Here is a 22,337-nt window from a genome sequence, read left to right as displayed (position 1 = left end):
CGAGGAAAGTTCATATAAAGGTGTTTTTGGCAAGCATCAGGTATAAGTATTTAACAGTACCCAGGTATGTTCTAGGTATAGTTTACGGGACATGTATTATTTTTTATGTCTACATAGGTACTGCAACTATCATATAGCTGATGCCTCTGACAGAATGCAAGTGTGCAAAGAATAATTTTAGTAAAATGAAAACATTATCCTATGCTCTTGAAGGATCGAAACCACATCAGAAATTTAAGAGTATTGAATATTAAGAGTATTGAATTTACTTTTACAATTTGCTAAATATCACCACATGGCATTCCGATATATTTTTAATGATTATTTCGGGCATGATTGAAGGTGATATGATATCCAACGTGGTTTTGAACACACCTCAGAAAGCGAGTTATCTGGAGATCAGGAGGTCTTACCTTTATGTAAAATGGTTCGACGTACTCTTGACGGGATCGGGGCTCACATTGCAAAAGCTTTGTCATGGAAACTGTTTTTTGTAGATCTTTCCAGATAAATGGAATTATCGATACTGTATATCTGTAATGAGGAGGTTACAAATACATGTAAAATATCGGTAATTATTGATTAGTTGCAAAAAAATCGATGATAATTGGTATCTCCACCACATTTGACAAGATCCGCACATAACAATGGTGATAAATTTAGATACCCTTCAACGTTGAAGAATAACTCATTGGTTGGTGTGTAGACAGCATCTATTGGAAGATTGAGACATCGATCAGGTTCTACGGTACCAACACATTCAACTTCGTTTCCCCTTTTTGTCATGTAGTAAACCGATATCGGTTCACTAAAGTGATTGTGTACCTATAACAATATTCGCCACAATAACAATAGTAATGATCATGTACATAACGGTCAATGCTTACCTGAAGTACACTTCTAAGAGTAACAATGGTGCTTCCACCCTCTACTACTACATCAGATATTATTCCCCACTCATCGGCTCCATCGCCACGATGCTTCAATGAGAAGTACCTTTTATCCGCCCTTAATACTGGTACCTCAAGTTTGTTCTCGATCCCTTTAAACTGCAATTTATTTAGTACATGTGTACATAAATATCTTGGAAGAAAATCTCTATGTTTTTGGATATTGATTATAAACTTAACAATTCAATACATTATTAACAGTTCATAGCGTATGATATTTGTGTAATTAAGTAAATTATACGAATTGTAAAAAAAAACTATGATTGACAACAAATCAGCATTTTAAATTAATTACTTGGGACAAAAATCCGGTAGTTAAATAGAGTACTTAGATTTGAAGGAATTATGATTGCAGACTATAACTTGACTGAAACAGTATACGAAAATTTATTAACCGTTATTAGTGGAAATTAAATTATTACCGATACGACAAAGGTGTTGTCACTTTGGATTTTCACTGATTCAGCTTTAAGTTCATCCAGAATATGTGTTTTTGCCGATTTCACGACTGTAGGAGCCAATTCCACAGAGGCTCCGGACTCGAGTACTACTTCCATGTAAGATCCAGTACTAGAATTACTTGCTGCTAACGGATCGTCGATAACCTGTAAAATGAAATAACTCGTCATGGCTTCTGATTTTTAATGAATTTAGTCAGTATCGTTGTCTTTGCATATGATTATTGGAGTACCAAAAAAACTTCGTAACAGACGCGATTCATTTCTTTTATTGGAATTCAATAGTTATTTTTCTCTACCTTAAAGTAACCATTTTCCAAATGCAGAGTCATTGATAGGCCAGTCTCATTCTTCAACAGGTACGGTGCCATTTTGACTACCTGCATTTTGCCAGGTTCCATAGCATTCGAGAATGCATTGCCGAGTTGTTTCAGAACATCAAGACACGTCTTGGTGACGGTTAATTCCAAGTTTTCCTAGTTCAAAGTACATAAATTCAGTATTGAAGAAGACCTTACTGAACCATGTTCGTCAGCTTGAAATATTAGATACGTGATAGCAAGTAGCGAGAAGCTTGTCAAAAATCTAATCGATGTATTTGGTGAAGTTTGTAATCACTTTTATAGACTTTTATTACTCACTGTCGACGAAACATCTATAGACATTTTAGCTGATTGCTGAGGTACTTCTGGGTCACTCTCCGTACTTGGACTTGCAACACTTGCAGATGGTGAGTCTATCGACAGGTCGTGGAATTGAATCTAAATGAAACAAAATGAGTTGAATCAAATAAAAGTGAGACACCCTTTTGGGTATTAGAAAATTTGTAATAATTTACCTTGGTGTTCAGTTCCCATGGCGATGAAATGCGCTTTCCATGTTTCCTTGATTCCATGGGTTCAATCAGGGGCTCCCATAAAGCTAAACAACTATTGTAGTACGCCACAGCCAAAGTCATAGTACATTCTATACTCATCTACAAGTTCATAAACTTTACTTAGCAGTAACTAAACTACCACTTTCGATCGATATTTCGTATTGATAATTAGACAACGTCTTACAGTCCTAGTGCTCCAATCATTGACGTTGCTTTGGAAACCGAGATAGAATAGTAACATAGGCAGAGTCTTGTTTCCAACTCCAGCCTCCAGAGTTAGAAGAATAGTAGGTGCGCTAACAACGGCAAGTTCATGTTTATAACCAAAATCTGTTTCTGAACCTTCATTGATAGTAAAATCCTCAAATGCTTCAACCCCCGTTTCTGTAAATAATAAACAAAAATTTCAAAACCTTTCGACGATTCAAGCGGCATAATGTGACATAAAATAGTATTTTATCTAGACTACTGTTACTGTTTCTGTTTACTGTTAGATAAGCTGTATATTACCTGCTTTGAGGAACCAATAATCATTCTCTCTGAAGGGAGTGATTGTCCAAACTCCGCTGTAATTTGGTTCTGGCTTTACCAAATCTTCGTCATCATCTTGCGCTTTTGTCACTGTCTGGACGACTTTATTTAGTATCTCAATGACACCTGTGAAAGAAAATTTTTTTTGCACCTTTATACGAAAAACTTAGTTTGTTCATTTATCGAAGTGGCGAAAAATAGATTCTTGTTGATATGTAATTTGATGAAAATACAAAACCATATTTTGAACTCTTAATAACAGTCAAGATAGTTTGATTTTTGTTATTTTTACCAGGAGAAACTGAAACATGTATGTCGGTGCAGCAAATATCGACATGTAAACCCTTTCCTTCTGGTGTAGAACCTGCCAAGCTAATACTGCAGGGTCTCAATACCTTTAAAAATAACAGTTTTATTTTAGATTAGACAGACTTTGAACTATAATCCTGTACAAGTGTCTCAAAGTCTAAGTTTGTGGAAAAATGTTGATGAATTAAAGTTTAGAGTCAATCTATACCTGATATATGGACTCTGACCTCCGTAACGGATTGTAGATTCCAGTGAGAATTGACGTGTCTTTGATGGAGCCTGAAATAGTTTGATGATCACCTACCATTCGCAACTTCAACAACACCTCAGTCTGCGAAAGAAAAAAATTGTAATCAATACTGCTGAATTTTGTGTACTTATTATAAATATAGAAAAAAAATCACTACCATTGGAATGCTACATTCTCACGTGAATCAATTTTCTTCCTTACATTTAGTATGATGCAGTTCGAGTCAATGTTGTCCATATCTTCAAGAAGAATTATATCTGGTTTCTCAATGTGGAGATTTAATGTAATCATCGTAGCAGTAGGTTGAACATTTACAGATGATTTATTCTTTTTGGTGTTTGTTTCATTGACGCCCTTTTGTACAATGGCTGGGGGAGTTTGGGTTGATGGTGGTTGTTCAACATTAAAGAAATCTTTGATTTTCATTAGATAATCCAGGGACACTATTATACTGAATGAAAAGACTCGAACGTCAACTGAAAAATAAATTAAATTATCGCATTATATTTAGTTTACCGATCTCGCAATTCGTTTCTATTCAAACTAAATCAACTCAACTAAAACATAAGCCTAGTACATGTTCTAGCATAAATTACATACCAAAAGTATCATTTATTCCTTTTCGTAGAGTCATGTCCACCATACTTCTGATGGGTTTAGCATCTTTTTCGGGACTTGATTCGTCTTTTTGTAGTGGTTCATCGATCCTTTCCATTATTCTAGTCAGAGACCCTTCTCTGTTTAGTCTAGTATCATCCAAAGTGCAATTCATCAAAAGAATAGACGTTGCTAGTAAACCATCACCAAACATACGTCCCTTTACAGCGAAATGAGACAAACTAAACTTGGCCAGCCCGTTTTCCGCCAGATGCAAAGGAGACGTATCAGACGCGAGCTAAAAACAAATATTATGGAGAGCATTAATAATACAAATTAATGGTGAATTATTTTACCATATGCAATGGAGTACAGTATTTGGAGATTACCGCGTACATAGTCAAAAGGGAAATTTCAGAGCTATCAAATTGAATGAAATAAACAAGTAAAGGTTTAACTTCTTGTTGCAATTCACTACAAAAGAAAGTCAAGTGGTTGGTCCAATTTTATCCAAAGTCTAATCAGTTGTAAGTTAGATAAAGCGAAATAAATGGACCAAATTTCATCTAAATCGGTCTATGCATTCCTGAGGAGATCTAGTGAGAACTCAACTTTTCATTTTTGTGGTGATTAGAATAACTTCCGCTGTTATCTGAGAATGTAGAAATGAGAAGTAAAAAACAAGAAAGTGAAAATTTCTGTAAGCTACGTACCAATTTCGATCCACCACTAAACAAATTGATAACTAAACTGTCCATGATGAATTCGAATTTCACGAGAGTATGTATTTGTTTTTGTTCCTGTGGTTTTATCACTTCACTTTGCCTTGTAATTTCTAAATCTGGTTTGACTGTGGATAAGTTATGATATTGGTGATAATTAGTAAACTTGGTATTTTTAGACTTAAAAGCAAAGAGTTAAATAATACATATATCAAAATAATCATACATTATTTTAATTCAATATGTGAATATATACGGACATAAATTTAACTTCTCTTACTTGATTGTTGTCTATTCCATTCCACTGCTGGTGAGACTTTAGAAGATTGGGCAACATCAGGTTCTGGATTGTCTACAGTTTCCCCCAAGTTTTCGTTCAAAACTTTAATTATTGTTCCATAATCGGCCTGACTAACTGATAGTTCAATTTTTTTCAATCTACCAGACATGTCAATATCAGGAATAGCAGTGAACCATGCTGTTGACAGGTTCCGTTTAATTAGGAAAGTGAAGCTAAGAGGATGCAGTAACAAAACTTCATTATCAGTGACAAATTCGTTTTTATTCAACTTGACCCTGCGAAGAACGAAACAATTATTGTGACTATGTAAAAAATAATAATGCAGTGGATATTTGCAGTTAAATAGAATATAGAATGTGAATTTCGATTTAAAAATAAAAAACACTTATTGACGGCTTAACATGCTGATGAGTGTTTGGTTGCGATTACCACCGAAACATAGAATGCCGGGATTAGGTTAGATTGATAAATGAAGATGAACCGTGTAATGGAATAAAAAAATTGATACCTTGATAGCTTGATATCTTGTAGATCAATTTTCATTTCATCAACTATAGGAGAGTTGCCATCTTCGCTGATAACTTCTAACTTTTTTAAAGTGTTGGTCACTGTCAGATTACCCATATCAAGCATTAACGCATGCTCACTTTTAGAATTCATCGGTATATAAACTACTGGAGCCTATAAAATTACAAAAATAATAATCTTGCTGCCAGTAAAATTTTTAATTTACGTATGCACTAATTATCATAAACCAATGGAAAATCATGGATTGAATTCTCCAAAATACGAAAGGTATGAATTTTAAGTACATCTGAGTTTGATTCAAATATCCACTGAAACACTTAGATCAGAAAAGTATATGCTTGTTACAGGTACCAATAAAATATGTACAGATACTTGACAATAACCCACGATCAAATTTTTTTGCCTTATTACCTTAATTTTAATGCCCAGTTCAATCCGGGTCGCTCCTTCTTGTACATCTTTAATATTCGTTTTTGCAGCTTCGGCAGCAGCGGCCGATGCTTCTTTGATAGCTTCTTGCGCTGCTTGAAAATGATTCAAAAAGTTCTGTAAACAAAAATTTATAAACTCTGAACTGAGTTTTACAATTGGTCACGTAGCTACAAGCATAGACTTAATATTTCTATATTTACCATGACACGGGTTACGAATGAATTGAGAAATACTACTCTGTGGCAGCCCATAACTACTTTTATGGACATATTATTTTTATCAACTTCCCATGGTTCAACATTGTAAATTACAGCTTGAACTTGCAAAGACTCTGATGATGTTACCGACATAATCTGGAAACAAAATATAAAATGTAGCTCTTTAGTCTACACTGTTTTGGTAATAGTGTACCGCGTTTTATCACTTTTGAAAGCAATAAAAAAGTTTATTGTTAATTAATGTACAAGAGAAGAGATGCTTACTAAATTTTTGTGAAAAATAAAAGGCAATCTTAATTTTCTTTCAACAAGAGTATTTCGTTTGAAATATTTTGAAGCATGAGCTACACTTACGTTCTCATAAATAGACGTTGAACTGTGATCAGCAATTTGAATTGAACCAATATTCACATTTGCTTGTGAATAAGATGTCTTCACAATGTAACCAGCAACTACATTTTTTATGAGGAATGTACTGATGTCCATGGCATCGCTGGCCATTTTTATTCCTATTAATCCAACTCTTGCTTGAATTTTAAGATCTATGCATTCAACGACTATTCTTTTTTTACCTGTAGAAGAAACATTGAATTGGTGCTATCACGTGAACAATCGGATAGTGGTCATGGTTATCCGATGCATAGCATGCAGTAGCATTGAGATATTTCCTAATTTTTAATCAAGACTATGATTAAACGTGTTAATTTTTAGTCATACGAGTAAAATCAGGATTTTAATCTCAATTGAAATTTCTCAAATTGAGAAAGTAAAAAATACTCCCGAATTCAATTGTTGAAATTTAAATAAACTCTATGAAATTAAATATCACTTCCTTACTTCATCTACCATGAAATATACATTTTCTGCCAAATAATTTAAAAATGTACTTTTTACGTACGGACAGTGCTCTAAGCTCACACTATTCCCTCACGTTTAAATGTAATTCGTATTTTATTTAGTCTAACTTACGAAATATTAATGTCTTTTCTAATTTTTTCTTGTCTGATTACAAAATACAAGTGTAAATAATTATAAATTGTAATTAGGCCGTACTTAACACTGTACATAGTGCGCATGTACAGTACCGAACATGTTCCAAGGAAAACTAATTGATTGAAAGTAAAATTACTCACGTTGGTTTGTTGCTTTAAGAATCTTCTGTTTGCCTGCATTTATCAAATGAGGTCCCTCTTCATGAATTGTCGCAAACCGAGTTGGTGTTGATATAACTGCTTCAGTTTCAATAGTATGTTCAGTAGTTGCAGATACCCTGCCCTGAATGTAATGAAAGATTTACATTAAGACCAATAGTTGTCTGAAGCTACGACAATCTGAACATATTACTTCTTGATTTGACTAGGAGGGAAAGGCTGAAGTGATAAAATAATATGAATATTTCGGTGAAGCCAGTTCTATTTTTTATGACTCAATCATTCAGTAACCTAAACAGTGTGTATAAACTGTATTGGATACAAAAATTCTATAATTAGAAGAAGTTCGTTGGATTCCCATAATAGTTTTTTTTCGTGAAAGTAGAAAACAATTACCTGAACATTCGAGATAAATTTAAGAACATTGATGATAGCTTCTTGGTGAAGCAATACATCCAGCTTGGTAAACTCCATCTGTAATAACTGTAGAACAGAACCATGGACTGTGGAGAATTCTGGGGAATGCTTATTTACCTGAAAAGGTAATTTACATTAATTAGAACTACTAGAACAATCCCATTGTGTTTAATACTCGGGAGTAATCGACTTACAGTTACATATTGAATTATAATAAGATATTCTTCAATGCCACTGGCCATGGGGGTGTTTATCATGAAGATCTCTCCCTTGTCATGATACTGTGTGACTTGTACACCGCCAAGTCTTAGCTTTACATCTTGGTCAAATGATCGCTGGACCATCTCTGCCTCCAACTTTAATACTTCAATTTTAAGGAAAGGCTGTTGTGTCTCAGAATCTGCAGAGCCTTCTTGTTGCACGAGTGTGATAACGAATTCTGCATGTAAAAGGAATGAAACATTTCATTGCTCAGCATTCAATATTTCAAGCTGCAGAGATGATTTTACAATATTTTAGATGTTCAATTCTACTCTTCTTTTACAATTAAAGAGAGTTTCATTCGGGCGCTAAAAAGTTATACGTAACACAACATAAAAAAACATATCTTGATGTCATTACCTTTCATTACAAACTTGGCTTCCAAATCAGTTGTTTGTTTTAAAGCAACCTTTGACTGTTTTTTTTCAATCATAGAAGGAATTGCAGACAACTCTTTCTTCAATGATAATTGTGAGGCTGATTTGGTCTATGTAAATAAACATAAAAGATTTACTTTGGTAACAGGAAAAATAAATAAGATGTCTGTTTCTATTATCTAGAAATTTGATTGCTTCACTCAGTGAAATGTTGAAAATGATGAATGAAAAATCAATTTCGATAGAATTTTTTTAACAATGACATGTACAGCGTTCAATTATGAGTAAATATTTTGTAAATTTCTTGAGAAGGAAAGTCCCGCATGATAAAAGTGTAGCATGTGTCACATACAAAATGGAATAACGTACACTCAATGGTTGTGGTGCAGGTACATCTTCGTTTTGCGGTAGAGGAATGCTATGCGCAATTGTGATCGCTTCTAACAATCTTGAATCTGAAAATATTCCAAGTTATAAGAGCTAATAGTATACTGCCTCGCTAAAGGCGTACCGCTATTATTGTCATTACATCAATTATTTCACATACTGTAACTGCATAATTATCATACAAATACAATGATAATCGCTCACCATTCACAGCCTAATGGATTGTTGAAGTATTTGAAAGGAAAATAAGAACAGTACTGGTGTACAGAACTTTTCAAGGTTTTGTTGCACAGTCGTATAAATACTTTTGATAATAAGGAAGACGAGATGAAGCTTCAAACCACCCACCAGATATGTTGAGAGCTACAGATGGAAGCTGACCCAGAATTTTCATTTTAGGCAGTAAAGGATCGTCAAGAATCAAACATTTGTCAAGCTGAATTTCCAAAGTAGTCGGTTTCAACACAGTCATGCAACCCACAACGCCAGTAGATAAAGTTTCACGCCAATTCTCATTTGGCAAACATACGAGTGCCTGTAACATTTCCGATAAGAATCATAAAAAATTAAAATTGAAACGTACGCATTTCTTCGATAATGAAATCGCATAATATAGCCATCGACTTGTTAATAGATCACTGAGTGTGGAGCATTACCTGAAAATTCACTATTTTCATAATAAACTTGTCATAACTGTAGGTTCTGAGTTGTGCTAAAATATCTTCCTCGGATTTTCCCATGTCAACTAATTGTTTAACAGTAGCAGGTGCTTCACTATCTCTTGGTTTTGCTAAGGAATTTACTTTCAAGCTACCCAAGTTGAGTACAAACAACGATTCATTGCCTGTATAAAAACCTTTATGCGGTACAATCAATTGAGATGCTTGTAGATCAACCTGTAAACAATTATCACACTTAAATTGACAATTTATATACGGCAATGCCATCTCACGATGGATAGAGCTGTACTTCAGAATCAGTAATACATTCAAATTTCGTGACAACGCAATCCAAAACTCTGTCACTATTTATACCTGAATGTCTAGTATAGAGTGCTTCTCGATAGCATATTCTAGACCTAATGCGGACATCTCTTTCAAACCTTCTAGTTGCATAGCAGCTGCAGCTTGAATTCTGTGACAAAAAAAACAAGGCATAATTCAGAACAGTAACAAATCATGCCCAAGCTACGAAAACTTTCAAAGTGTGTATAAATTCAATGGTGAATTATTTAGTACTTACTGAGTCAACGTCGAATTATCTTGTACTTTGAATACACTAACTAATTCAATAATGGTATGTGCGTCGTAGACAACTTGTACGGAAGTAGACTTGATTATAACACGATCTCCACACAATTTATCAATTGGATTTTTCTCGTAAGTAACAGCAAATAACATGCTGTCAGAATTTTCTTCTTCGGATGACAATAACACAGGAACTGTTTCCTGTTGCCTAACACCAAGCAGCTTCAAATTGTTGATTGAAGCAGTAGCCCTAAAATTGTTAGTAAAACTATATTACATCAACATCTATAAAATAGCATTAGCGCAAAAATTGTCATTAAATCACAATATTCGTCTAAGCTAAAACTTTCTCGTGATTGAAAAACTTCACAACCTGAAATTTACACTTACGTTATGCCATTACCAGATGGTCGTGATTTAAATCCAACCTGAACACCATTGAACTGCAAATCCAATACCTGAGGGAATTCTTTTTCAGTATCAAGTACAAAAACCTCGAGTCCATGTAGAAAGAAACGACAGTCAACATCCTCGTATGTTTCAGGGTAATGAGTTAAACTAGAGTTTTCTTGATAGTCTATAGCTCGATACAACTTTTCTTTCTCTTGCGGCGTCATCGCTTCTTCAAACTTGCGCACTGAGAAATATTTAAGATTATTTAACTGTTTAAAATTCAGACAGGAAATTTGTGGCCCTTGTCGAACATCTTAATTCTTATTAGCAGTTTTTACAAACACGAATTATTCCAAACTTCCAATTTTTGTATTAATGTTTCCCAATATTGCTATGGGAAAGATATTAATAAAATTATCGAACCAAACCAAACGTCTTCTGCCACTTGAGCAGGCCTCTGATATTCCACCCACTCGACTAAAATTCTTACGTGCCCCTCTTAGTATCGCCAACCATAGTTCGCATTATGTGGCACTGATGGACAAGCGCACTGCCCCCTTCGCCGCCCTTTCCTCCTCGCTATCCATGCAAGCTGCATGCAAGACTACTAGCGTTATGCAAAGGGTGGCGATGCTAAGAGGGGCATCCCTTGGACTCTGTACCAGGGACCTGCACTTGATTAATAGACTTCACTCATTTTAATTTATGAATTTAAATATATGTTATGACATACGAATTGACAATTAGGAAAAAAAATGACAACAATGTAATTAAACCCACTAATAGCTGCCGCTGAAGTAAGATCTTGTTCTTCCTCTGTTTGACTGCTTCCCCACAGAAAACCGAACCAGCCTCTTTTTGCCTTAAGACTTTTTTCTTTCTCTGCTAGCCGTTCGACCTAGAGATTGATACAACATTAACATGAAAGATAAACTATTCAGGCATTGAGTTTATACCTCTAGTTCAATTTGCTGTCTAATGATGACCAAATTAAAGATGTCCAAGGTTCTCTCACATTCTGTAAGATGATCCAAAATATTCTGTGCCACTTTTTTATTAGTCAGTTTTGCATGATAAGCTTTTGCATAACTACGACAGGTATCCCTGTGCTGTTTCATGTGATTCCAATCCCAATTTCTTTGGCACCTACGAATTGTTTCCTCCAAAACGCAGGTATATGCGAATTTCCACCTAAATAACATTACTGTCTGTGTATGGGTCAATTTTTGTTGCACACAAAGGCGCCAAAACATAACGCTCAGTTTCTGTTAATTCAATTCACTTTAAGGACAACTTTTTCCTCATTACTTTCAAGGCAGCAGATTAATTTCCCAGAAATTTATATTCATTTAATCATTCTTTTTATAATAGCAAAGTATTCACTAGACTAGAAAAAAAACATTATAAATACATGGCATTACCATTCTTTGTAATGACCCCGGTACGATGTTAGATTTGGTCTGTATTTCTTATACGGGGCAGCTTTTTGTGCCCTGTCTAAGCCTTCACCCAATCTCATTATTGTTTGATACTGAAGCTTTGTTAATCCTATTTTCAACTTTTGCATTTCTGCATCCATCCATACTTTGGGAATTGTATAATTACTTCCATCGGTTTCAGGTTTTGGATTCAACTTCAATTTTACCTTAGCATTTATTGGTCCCAGAACTAAAATGGAAATTAAAACATCATCGAGATATACAATGAAATTATGCTGTTATCGCTGATAAAAATAAAAATAATTACTCACGGTATTGGTAGCCTAAAGGTTTATAATCCATTGTAGCAATTCCTTGTGTAAAAAGTTCAGTGTATCGTTCATTGTATTGAAGCTGGTTACTAATCTGCTCTGATGTTGGATTCAGATAAACTCCTAACCCATCCAAAGTGCATAACTAGATCAGTTAATTATTGATTAACATAAGAACAGGTATTGTATATTATTAATGTTATTAATACTACAGTGGTTGAAAATGAGTATGGCTTTCCACATATACCGATATCGTTATATAACTATAGATGTAGGAATTACAACTTCAACTAACTTTGTAAATTTGTGCGATGGCATGCATATCTTTCAGATTACCACTTGTTGTCCATGATTCGTCACAACTTTCAACTGTAAAGTTGCTCAAAGTAAAACCAATGGCAAATGGAGCATCCTTAAATGATGTATGATCTTCGTATCTGACATGTATCTTTTTTATTTCCACGTGAATATTTTTAATCATCCGAGCCACCAACTTTTCAACCATTGAATCATCCAGTTTTTCTGGACCTGTAAAAGTTGAATTAGTATCAATAATAATTCTATGGTGTTCAACACTGAAGAGTAGGTGCTCAAGAATTTCACTTCTTTCTAGATCTAATAAGGTTTCAAACTTGAAATTGATCAGGCAAAGAAACTCAAACACTTGCAGACTATGACATTCAAACTAATACTTAAAACTAGCAGTTAAAACGTTTTCTTAACAGTTACTGTTTATGCTTCTATGTTTGAGGAATTTGACTGGTAGATTTGGCTATCATTTTCACTGTTGGTCAATTGTTTATGAATTTTAATCTATACACCTTTAACTTCAGCTTCTCGTTTTGTTCGTTCTACTCTGGCAATTTCAGATTGCTTAGCTTCGAGTGCGGTTTTGGCTTCCTTTTCTGCGTCATATTGCGTTTGACTACCAGGTACAATCAGCAAATAAAGTTCTTCGATAATGGCATCCACCTGGCCATTCCACATATCCTTGAAAGGGATCTTCAGGATTAATTTTCCTTAAAATTTGAAAATATCAATGTTAGTGAAGATCGATAACAAGTTTATACCAAGAAAGATTCTTCGAACACATCTTTAAATATACAGTGACTTCATGTGCAAAATATAACTAAATATTTCTTGAAATCTAAATGAAAAGCCACAATTCTTAACATGCTATTAGCTACATAGAACTTTATGAAATCAGTGTTTGATTTCAACATCGTTTATTGTATTATAAATAATCTTTGAACAGCTTAGGCTCAAATTTGACGATAATCTGTATAAATAAAAACATGCATCTTGACCATACTAATGGTTGATATCAAATTTTAATCTTACTGTAATGGGTGATATTTTTTTCCCAAGATTACTGGTAAAAATGAAGTTCAGAATTTTTACTGATATTACAGCCCAAGATTTGAAGACACTTGTAGTTGAAATTATTGACTCATTATTCATCGCATGTCTGAGTACCAAATAAGCTTAGTATTTGTTATCACGTTAAGCTACTTAAGTCGAAGGTAGGACGTCACATATAAAGAGTAGCACTACAAGCTACACATGAAACATATTCTTGACCTATGACTCACCTGGATTACAACATTAATACCTTATCGACTGTGTGGAAATATTTTGGAAGTAAAGCCGATATTTGAAGTCTTACAGTAATTATAAAAACTAAATTATTCATTAAATGCTCAAGGTGTATTCGTTGAATTTGTTTACTATTGGAGCACTGATACAAACATTTAAATTTACAATTCATACTGATTCAATGCTGAATGACTATTATTGTCCAATTTTAATGTGTACTTACCCAGCCTGCCATAGGCTAACTTGATGGGTTGGTCAAGTTTATCAAGTGCCGATTCCTTTATTAATAAATCTTTCAGTACTACATCCCCTGAAAAAATAATCAATAATCAATTTAAATTTACTTGTTGTAAGTGCTTATTATACGATTGATTTCTTAATAAAAAGTATGTCAAGTGCAACCAATTCAAACAAATACATTCTTTTGAAATAATTCTGAGGGAATGCATGGAAAACTGAACTTCATTGTCTTAAACCTGATATTTTAAAATTTCACATCTCTGTATATTATACCATAAATATCTGAATATTATTACGAAACTTCTAAGATAAGCTGACAGAATGATATGTGTGAAAAAAAGTTTAAGCCGTGATCTTTATTGTCGTCTTAAGCTTGGAAGAAAGTTCGGGAATCAGTGGGTGGTGCAAAAAATTACCAACTTTACAAATTGGATTATCTCTTTCATCTATTGATATATACAAAACCATGTAGGAAATTTAGAAGAGAAATTTAGAAGAAAGAAATTTAGTTGAGCAAAACTGTCCTTTGACAATGCAGACATCATAGAAATATGAAATATAAATTATAATAATCCTTGCAAAATTGATTGCGTGTTACATTGACCAGTCAGAATAATTGGCAACATGAAAATCAGAAAACGCTTGTTTTGATTTTTGATTCTTGTTGCAGGTAAAAATAAGGTGATAAATTGCCATATTCATTAACATGCTAAGAATTCCGACTTTTATCAGCATCATTTTTTCATGTATACCCAATGAAAAACTACGAATGAAACCGAGTACGCTTCATCAATGGTGCGTACAAGCCTTTTAAGAAAATGGTGTCAAAGTTCTGAATTTCAATTTAAGCCCTGATTTGGTGACTCAAGATCTGGATAAAACAATCAATAGTCCAGTAACAATCCTGAAATGAAATCTAACAAAGTTTTTTTGAGATGAAATGTTGTAAGTTATCTTTGATATTTAAGGATGCCTTGATTTTTGACATAACCAATTTATTTTTAATTTGAGTTTGTGCCAACGATACGATTAGAGTTCATAGGAACCACTCCAAATCATAAATTAAGTTTTCTTTTGATAATCTATTTCCGGGAAGCATTTTTGCAAAGTGTTGACAGTCTCTACATATAAAGATTAGTGGTTAATAGTAAAAATGTTACATAGCAGTTCGTAATTCATTCATACGATTTATACTCAAATAAACTAATCCAATCTAGGTTTGACCTTGACCTTTTATTTCTCTTTTACATCATTCTAATAAGTGAAATAAATCAATTTATTTCACATCAACATGCTGGAAATTGATTTATTCCACATAGGTGTAAACTTTTATCGTTGGAAAAAGAGTACAAGTTACATCTATCTTGTAAACAAGGGAAAATTGAGAAATAAAATATTTCCATTTCCTTGATATTGTCATGTACTCAAATCTGTTTTCCATTTACTTCATCAATTGCTGTACAAAACAACCACTGATGCTATAGTTGATTTTAGATTTTACAGTTATTTTCTCGGTAAAATTTTCTGCCTAATTCTATAGATTGACAAATGTATATCGGTTTCGAAAAATTACGTTCTCAGCAAAATAAAATCGTAATAAAGACAGAGTACTGCAGTTAATCGTATATTATCATAACAGGGTTATAGGATTAAAGGAAAACCTGTTGTTTGATCATAGATAAATTTCGTTATCAAAAGCTGAGATAAGTTGATACACAAAAAATGAATATTTTAAATAAAATGGAAATATATTTCAACCCAAATTCAAGTCCTTGTCCTGTCAATCAAATCTTTAAAAAGTGTTGGGAATTAGCAGGACATGGACCATGATACATTGTTTAATCAAGAAACTACAAGGTATGTGTTCTGAAATATGTTGCTGGTTATGTACTATAATTTGTGTTTAATACAGTGACAAGAAGAAAGGAAGAAAGAACAATTTGCAATGCGTGTAGTATATTTCTAAAACCACTTGTGTCAGGATTGATTGAGGCTTGGGTTGGATTACATTGGAATGACATATTAGGCTTAATTAAATGATATATTTTATTGAGTACCAAAAAATGAAGCAAATTTTGGTTAATAATTAAGTTTGTAAAATTCGGCAAGCAAAGCCTTCATCACGCATGAGTTCCATGCGTAGTTGATAACAAATTATGACGGTTAGACATTGATAACGTAAAACGAATAAAAACGAAATAGTTTTTATCCTCATAAATAAAGACTAATTTATAGCGAGCCAAAATATAAATATAAATAAGAACAATAATCTCCGTTGCATAACAGCGTTCAGTGCATGAAAATAATTTATTAGTTAAATAATATACTGCATGTATGTGTGCATAATGATTTTAACAAAATAGTTTTTCCGCGTGTCTGCTTTGGTCTCTTGACATTCAAAACGCTGTACTCTACAGTGCTACCAACTTAACACGGAACATTGACTCACTTGCAGTTTCCTCGTCCGTGAGCTACAAGCTCTATTACAAGTCCTGTAATGGACTGAGAAAAGCATTGCCAAATAAACGTTAAGATGCGGTATAGTTTAGAAATTATCTTTACCTCCCCACAAGCTCAGCTTGAGCTGTTTGTGGTCAAGATTTTCAATATAATCGCCTAACACCTTGTTGAGGAGTTCGGCGATGACCGATTCGAAAACCATTTTTGACGTATGTTCGGTAAAGCGTCAGATTACACAAAAGTATACTCGACAGTCCGCAGAAAACTCACTGGGCAAAACAATTAGTAATGCCCATTGCCGTGGAGGTTAACACACGCGTGAAGCGGAAGTTACAGAGAATATTTCCGCACGAGTTTTAACTCATGCAAGAAAAACTCGTGCCGCACCACATCCGCAGTTCTATATTTGAGGCTGACGCGAATTGTGCGTTTCACTCCCGAGTTATTTCTAACCAATTACGCGATCACGATTTCTTTGTGATCATACACACCGCATAATGGCCCGTCAACAGTTCTCGATTTTAAACACAAATTATTGTACACTTTAACAGCTGATAATACGATCCATTCACCGTGGCTTAAAAAATAAAATCAAGTCGTGTAAGACAGCTAAGCGCATGTAATGCGCCAAAATTTGGCTCACGATCAGTACAACAACACTCACTGCAGGTGGTGTCGGATTTATTTTTTAATGTGGAATACCAACAAAACTAGACTGCCCTGTCAATGGTGCGTGTATGTATGTACGCATAATATTCTTGTGGGCGCGATGACCGTGCGATGACGGATGCGGCATGTATAAAAATATCCAGCAATACAAATGATAACTAAACCGCCTCTGGGCAAGTAAATAACAACAGTCGGTAAAACCGTTGTGAAACAAATCAGCGGATAACTGATGGCACCAGTCATCACTCTATTCGCTCTATTCCTAAAATAAACGGTTAATGACCGTCATTACCGATGACAGATATAACAATTACTCCGATCAAGCAGCATGTCAATCCAAAGAACTTGGCCAATTTTTTCTAAGCTCGATAGAACTCGAATTCGTTCATTCAAGTTATATCAAACGATTCGAGTCAAACAATTTTAAATAATCTTATTTTATTCGGAATACTCGTTCCCCGTTAATCACAATAATTATGAATTGTTTTAATTACTAATAAATACCTTGACGGGTTAACTCACCAAGTTATTTTCCCTCCACACAGCTTAAATTGACTTTTTATGCAGATAACGTGTTAATTCTAATTTATTTACTACACTTTATCCAATATATATTACATAATATAATTTATTGTCCACGAAATGAAGCATTAAGTATAATAAACAATACATCTTAATATTTCAAAACTTGTTAATCATTCAACTCAGACTAGGTCTCAAAATTTATACTCAAATTTAGTACAAACCGAACCCCCGCTCATCTTGAAGAACATGCATACTTAACACTAGAGTACATTTTTATTTCCAAAATTTGAAAAGAACCAACATTCAGATGTTGGCAGTTTGAACACAAGTTATAATTGCGATAAATATTTGTCTAAATCAGTAACGGGTGTGGCAATCTATTTGTATATAAGGTATCATTATACTTTCTTTTGTACGTCGAATGAAACAAAACATCAATGTATCAATGCAGAATTATTGAAGTCGAATTGACTTGCTACTGAGTACATTTAAAAAAAATATTTTTACTGCCAGACCCACTTCAATTCTTCAAGATTCAAATTAATCATGTTATCAGATCTTGCAAAACTTGGATCCATCCTTCTGACGTATACTTTTCTGTTCCCAAGCTCTTGGAGTCGTCTGTAGTTATCAGCTAATGTTTCATCGCCACTCGAAAGCATCCTGAACTGATTCATCTGAAAATTGAATGATAACACATATTACAGATATAAGTCACAAGAAAGTACATATTATGATAATTACAGAATTGTAAAAAATTGAAATCGCACTTGTCTGAAAGATATTTGAACAGGGTTGGGAAAAACAATCCATGTTACCACCTCGTAGCATGGGGGAGTAGTTAACGAACCCCTGTAAGTATAAAATATGTCGGTGTTTTCTGGCATGAGGGAAGCCAGAGTAATTGATACATCCATTTTTACTGAAGAATTAAACCAATGGACTGCTGGAAATGTGTTTAGTATTGGAGAAAGCTTATTATTGTCTTCTTCTTGTAACTGAAAAAAAAACAGAAATATGTATAATTCTCGCTTAAGTGCATAGATACACATTGTGACACAAAATATTTTGCATACAGTTCAATGCCGTATGTGAAGTACCATGTTCAAAAATTTTACATTTCTTTAAGTGTATTATTGGTATAAGCATGGATACGTTTAATCCGAAACATTAAAATACTTTGAAATGCCAATGTTAGTAATGAAATACATTCTGAAGCTCTTTTCCGACTAGAGGGCAATTAAAATCAACAGCGGATGAAAAAGTTACTTCCAAACTTTTATACTAGTTAATAGTATACTGTAAATGAATTAAAAAATACAGATATATTGTCATAATTTCCTGATTACATAGGTACATGTGTCAATTTATTGATCGATACGACTCCATCCGGGACTTTTGGCAAGGAAAAAAAAGCAAATTCTACACACGTGTTACAAAAACTTTGGTGTGTGCCAAAGGCGAGCGGAAATTTTAGCACTTGGTATACAATATACTATTGCTTACTTGGAAAAAGACCGCCAAAACAGTAAGACCATCTTCATGGGCATATGCTTCATCTACAGTGGGATATTTCATATTTCTATGAATAATGTGCATCTCCATTGGAAATCTGTAAGAACAGGAATGTAACTTCTAGTTTCTGTGAACCGTGAAAAAGATTTCTAGTACATCATCATTGTATTATACAATTTTAGTCAATGGTTGGAAGTGAAACTTTTGATCTTTCTGTAATTTTGCCTCTTATATTTTCCAGCCATAATGAACACCTCAAAGATTTTCAGATTTTATATAAAAATACTGCAGTCATTATTTAAAAGCTACAAAATTACACGTGAAATGAAGCGGATTGTCTATAAAAGTATTTGTCAAGTGGTTATAAAATATTCATTCCGAAGCAATTGAAGAATTTAGAAAGATGAAACTTCCAACTATCGCATTGGCAGAAAAATCCTTGAGTAAAGTACCAGAGATCTGCTTTTTTGCAAGGTATATATGGGTGGTGTGAATAATAAGCTCTGTCACATTATTTTTTTAAATGGCTTAAAATATTTTCACCCTAATTCTGTGGAATAATTTGGCTTACGTGAGGTAGCATACCTAATTCCATTGAGTATGTGTTCGGATCCTCGATTATTCTTCATACCCCAGTGAAAATGAAGTCCTTCAAGTTCATAGTCCTGATCTTTATTAAGTAAACCGCCAAATACATACGGTAGACGTTTTTTTGAGAGACCCTTATGGATGAGCAATGCCACTGGAAGCATAAAGATTAAATATCACTGATCATGAGAAAGCTACACTATAAGCTACACTTGCAACAAGTATATTGAGCTTAATTCTAGCAGTTTACCTGAATGTCCATTGTTAGTCAATTTTATCGGACCAGATAGCAGATCATGGTAACCGATTGTTTCTATAGCCGGCAATGGTAATACTTTGGAATTGGCTGAGGATAAAGCTATAGGAGATTGCCACTTTCCTGCACAGTGCTTGTGATATTGCGCCCACGTATGCTGATCTAATTGAAATAATTATCATAGTATCAAAACCTGTTTCACGATTTCGGTAAAATTCATTTTTTCTCAATAATGCAAAATAATTATTCAGCATATAAGAATTATTATTATTGAGGTTTAGTCGAGTGATACTGTATTTGTATGTTCAACACTGTTATACTCACGCTGTTTGCTGTACCCGAAATTTCCATGCACTACCTGAACTAAGCAATTTCAATAATTACTATTACAAATTCAGTCCTCAGGGCTTTGACGAATAATTTTAAAAAAAAACTTACATATTGCAAGAAGCGCAGAAGCTCGATATAGCAGGTACATCGCGGCCTACTGTAGAAAAATTCTCTAACAAATCTGTTAAACCTAAATGAGTACAAACGTAGAAACTTTATTTGTACATGTTTTAGATACAAATAAAGATTTTTCAGGCAGTAACATATGATAGTATGTTTTCATGCATTGCAATAACTACAAATGACACGGATAGCAAACTTTCTTCATAAATCGAATGTAATTCAAAATGAAATAGACTGAATACCAATTGTGCTTCAAAAATAATTTTTGCCAAAGATATAATGAATGTGACGAAAGCTTCATTTGGCTCATGCAAAAATTGAGTACTTACACTATGAGGTGAGCATATAAATTGACGGAATTGTAAGAATCAAAATCAAGTAAATATGAAGTTTATTACTTGAATAATTGCTTTTTCTTTACTAAAATTATTTGTGAAATATTTTGAAAAATACTCAATTAAAGTTGAAGCGTATAATATTAAAAGTGTAAATTATACTCTTTTCACACAATTCTGAGAAGGTGAATGCTATTTAATTATTGATAAATTCTACATGCGGTGGTGTATCATGTCGAGTAAAATAGGTGTTTAAAATAATAATTACTAATAAATAGAAAATAATAATGCGACTTATACTTTTGTTGTCAGTGTTAAGCAGTACTGAAATATTTACGTAATGAATGGTACATCTTGCAATAATATGTAACGGAACCGACCTTATCCCCTCGAAGGTGTGAGACTGACTGTGATAGCATCGAATAATTGAAACCAAGCTAAATACATTCTGGCAACACTTAGTCATTACCATGCGTGTAAACCGATTGGTCAGTCTTCGTTCTCCCGATCTAATGCAGATACATACAAAACCGAGGTGCCAAAAATTTAAGTCAATGTTCCGCATGGGAGCACCAAATTGATGGCTGCAGGAAGTGATTTAATACCAAGATTTATGTCCTTCCGTATCTTCAATAGAATTTCAATACTCCAATTATATTTAAATACTTTGTCATAATGATGATGAACTAATTAGACACATGAATGAAATAAAATAAAAAAAGAAGAAACAAGTGGTTTGCATAATGATAAATCAGGTCTGCAAAATACATTTGTTACAAGCATTTTTTTTTATGGAGTGAATCAAGGTCCATTAGTATTCAATTAAAAATATTCAAATATAGAAAAACAGAAGTTAAATCCTCAGTGGTTTTGAGTGCAGTTTTTTTCTGAAGCAAATCGTCACCAAATAATCCTAATTTGTGACATAACTGTTCAAATAAATTCCGCGCCGAAAATGTTTGCCTACTGAAGTTATCATAATATACACTCTATACATATATTTACTGTTATAAACTGTACTATAATATACTATATAATATATCCACATCAATTTCATAATCCCATTTTCGAAAGTACAAACTTATTATTTCATAGTAGATTTACCTAGTATATAAAGTGGATGAAACAATGTTGGTACAATATGTTAATGATTAATTAAAAGTCACAATGTATAATAATATTTGTGACTGTGGTTAGAGTTCATAAAATACATGGAAATTTACTGCTTGCATTAGAATTATCATGATGCGCAATACAAATTAGAATTCAGAACACCTCCCGTTATGCAAGATAAGTATGCAATGTAATATGTATCAAGGTTCTACATCATCTGTTAAAACAAATGGTTCCTCTCTTTTAATTGACATAATGCAAGGTGTTACCGCATGTAATCGACATGATCCATATATAATAGACACAAAAATAAATTTTAAGATATAATTATAAATATTAATGACGTAGTCTTTTTTTTTTATTTTATTATCTCCTGCAGTTTATTGCATAATACAGATACGACGAGAATACAATCCAAATGATAAATCGTT

General features: G+C 33.5%; 2 protein-coding genes across 7 annotated transcripts in view; both read right to left on the bottom strand.

The window, feature by feature from the left end:
* Window positions 1–17,222, bottom strand: part of LOC124301531 (vacuolar protein sorting-associated protein 13) — a 29,853-nt gene extending 12,631 nt beyond the window's left edge. For all 5 annotated transcript variants that reach the window (XM_046756689.1, XM_046756690.1, XM_046756692.1 and 2 more), the window contains exons 1-37: window positions 16,555–17,222; window positions 13,976–14,062; window positions 12,978–13,175; window positions 12,452–12,684; window positions 12,157–12,301; window positions 11,828–12,074; window positions 11,363–11,597; window positions 11,187–11,304; window positions 10,404–10,650; window positions 10,009–10,263; window positions 9,801–9,900; window positions 9,423–9,662; window positions 9,115–9,301; window positions 8,749–8,834; window positions 8,363–8,489; window positions 7,936–8,180; window positions 7,721–7,858; window positions 7,307–7,448; window positions 6,528–6,745; window positions 6,156–6,308; window positions 5,935–6,069; window positions 5,504–5,676; window positions 4,975–5,270; window positions 4,686–4,822; window positions 3,976–4,270; window positions 3,577–3,851; window positions 3,334–3,456; window positions 3,109–3,211; window positions 2,796–2,942; window positions 2,470–2,669; window positions 2,247–2,384; window positions 2,050–2,169; window positions 1,708–1,884; window positions 1,373–1,555; window positions 888–1,049; window positions 668–825; window positions 414–534 (exon numbers count right to left, since the gene is read on the bottom strand). In XM_046756689.1, the coding sequence (XP_046612645.1) occupies window positions 414–534; window positions 668–825; window positions 888–1,049; window positions 1,373–1,555; window positions 1,708–1,884; window positions 2,050–2,169; window positions 2,247–2,384; window positions 2,470–2,669; window positions 2,796–2,942; window positions 3,109–3,211; window positions 3,334–3,456; window positions 3,577–3,851; window positions 3,976–4,270; window positions 4,686–4,822; window positions 4,975–5,270; window positions 5,504–5,676; window positions 5,935–6,069; window positions 6,156–6,308; window positions 6,528–6,745; window positions 7,307–7,448; window positions 7,721–7,858; window positions 7,936–8,180; window positions 8,363–8,489; window positions 8,749–8,834; window positions 9,115–9,301; window positions 9,423–9,662; window positions 9,801–9,900; window positions 10,009–10,263; window positions 10,404–10,650; window positions 11,187–11,304; window positions 11,363–11,597; window positions 11,828–12,074; window positions 12,157–12,301; window positions 12,452–12,684; window positions 12,978–13,175; window positions 13,976–14,062; window positions 16,555–16,654 (6,444 nt within the window). In that variant the 5' untranslated portion in view covers window positions 16,655–17,222. The remainder of the gene's footprint in view (window positions 1–413; window positions 535–667; window positions 826–887; window positions 1,050–1,372; window positions 1,556–1,707; window positions 1,885–2,049; window positions 2,170–2,246; window positions 2,385–2,469; window positions 2,670–2,795; window positions 2,943–3,108; window positions 3,212–3,333; window positions 3,457–3,576; window positions 3,852–3,975; window positions 4,271–4,685; window positions 4,823–4,974; window positions 5,271–5,503; window positions 5,677–5,934; window positions 6,070–6,155; window positions 6,309–6,527; window positions 6,746–7,306; window positions 7,449–7,720; window positions 7,859–7,935; window positions 8,181–8,362; window positions 8,490–8,748; window positions 8,835–9,114; window positions 9,302–9,422; window positions 9,663–9,800; window positions 9,901–10,008; window positions 10,264–10,403; window positions 10,651–11,186; window positions 11,305–11,362; window positions 11,598–11,827; window positions 12,075–12,156; window positions 12,302–12,451; window positions 12,685–12,977; window positions 13,176–13,975; window positions 14,063–16,554) is intronic.
* A 917-nt stretch (window positions 17,223–18,139) lies between these two features.
* LOC124301532 (putative carbonic anhydrase 3) lies at window positions 18,140–21,211 on the bottom strand. 2 transcript variants are annotated; one of them, XM_046756696.1, is made up of 8 exons: window positions 21,174–21,211; window positions 20,444–20,525; window positions 20,330–20,368; window positions 20,000–20,167; window positions 19,747–19,903; window positions 19,153–19,258; window positions 18,417–18,644; window positions 18,140–18,323 (listed from the first exon to the last, which is right to left on the bottom strand). In XM_046756696.1, exons 2-8 carry the CDS (start codon window positions 20,481–20,483, stop codon window positions 18,150–18,152), a joined length of 912 nt encoding a protein of 303 aa, XP_046612652.1. In that variant the 5' UTR covers window positions 20,484–20,525; window positions 21,174–21,211; the 3' UTR covers window positions 18,140–18,149. The 2 variants fall into 2 exon arrangements, with proteins under 2 accessions (XP_046612652.1, XP_046612651.1); XM_046756695.1 differs by having other exon boundaries at window positions 21,094–21,206.
* Between the last annotated feature and the right edge of the window lie 1,126 nt (window positions 21,212–22,337).

This window comes from Neodiprion virginianus, chromosome 3, assembly GCF_021901495.1.
Source record: "Neodiprion virginianus isolate iyNeoVirg1 chromosome 3, iyNeoVirg1.1, whole genome shotgun sequence".
NCBI lineage: Eukaryota > Metazoa > Arthropoda > Insecta > Hymenoptera > Diprionidae > Neodiprion > Neodiprion virginianus.
This window is presented reverse-complemented; position numbering and strand designations above follow the sequence as displayed.

Bases quoted from the DNA above. Each gene is read 5' to 3' on its own strand.
- LOC124301532 (XM_046756696.1), bottom strand. From the start codon at position 20,483: ATGTACCTGCTATATCGAGCTTCTGCGCTTCTTGCAATAT. The intron at 19,904-19,999 runs GTAAACTGCTAG...TTATGCTTCCAG, and splicing joins GACTAACAATGGACATTCAG to TGGCATTGCTCATCCATAAG. The intron at 19,259-19,746 runs GTATGCTACCTC...CTGTTCTTACAG, and splicing joins CACATACTCAATGGAATTAG to ATTTCCAATGGAGATGCACA.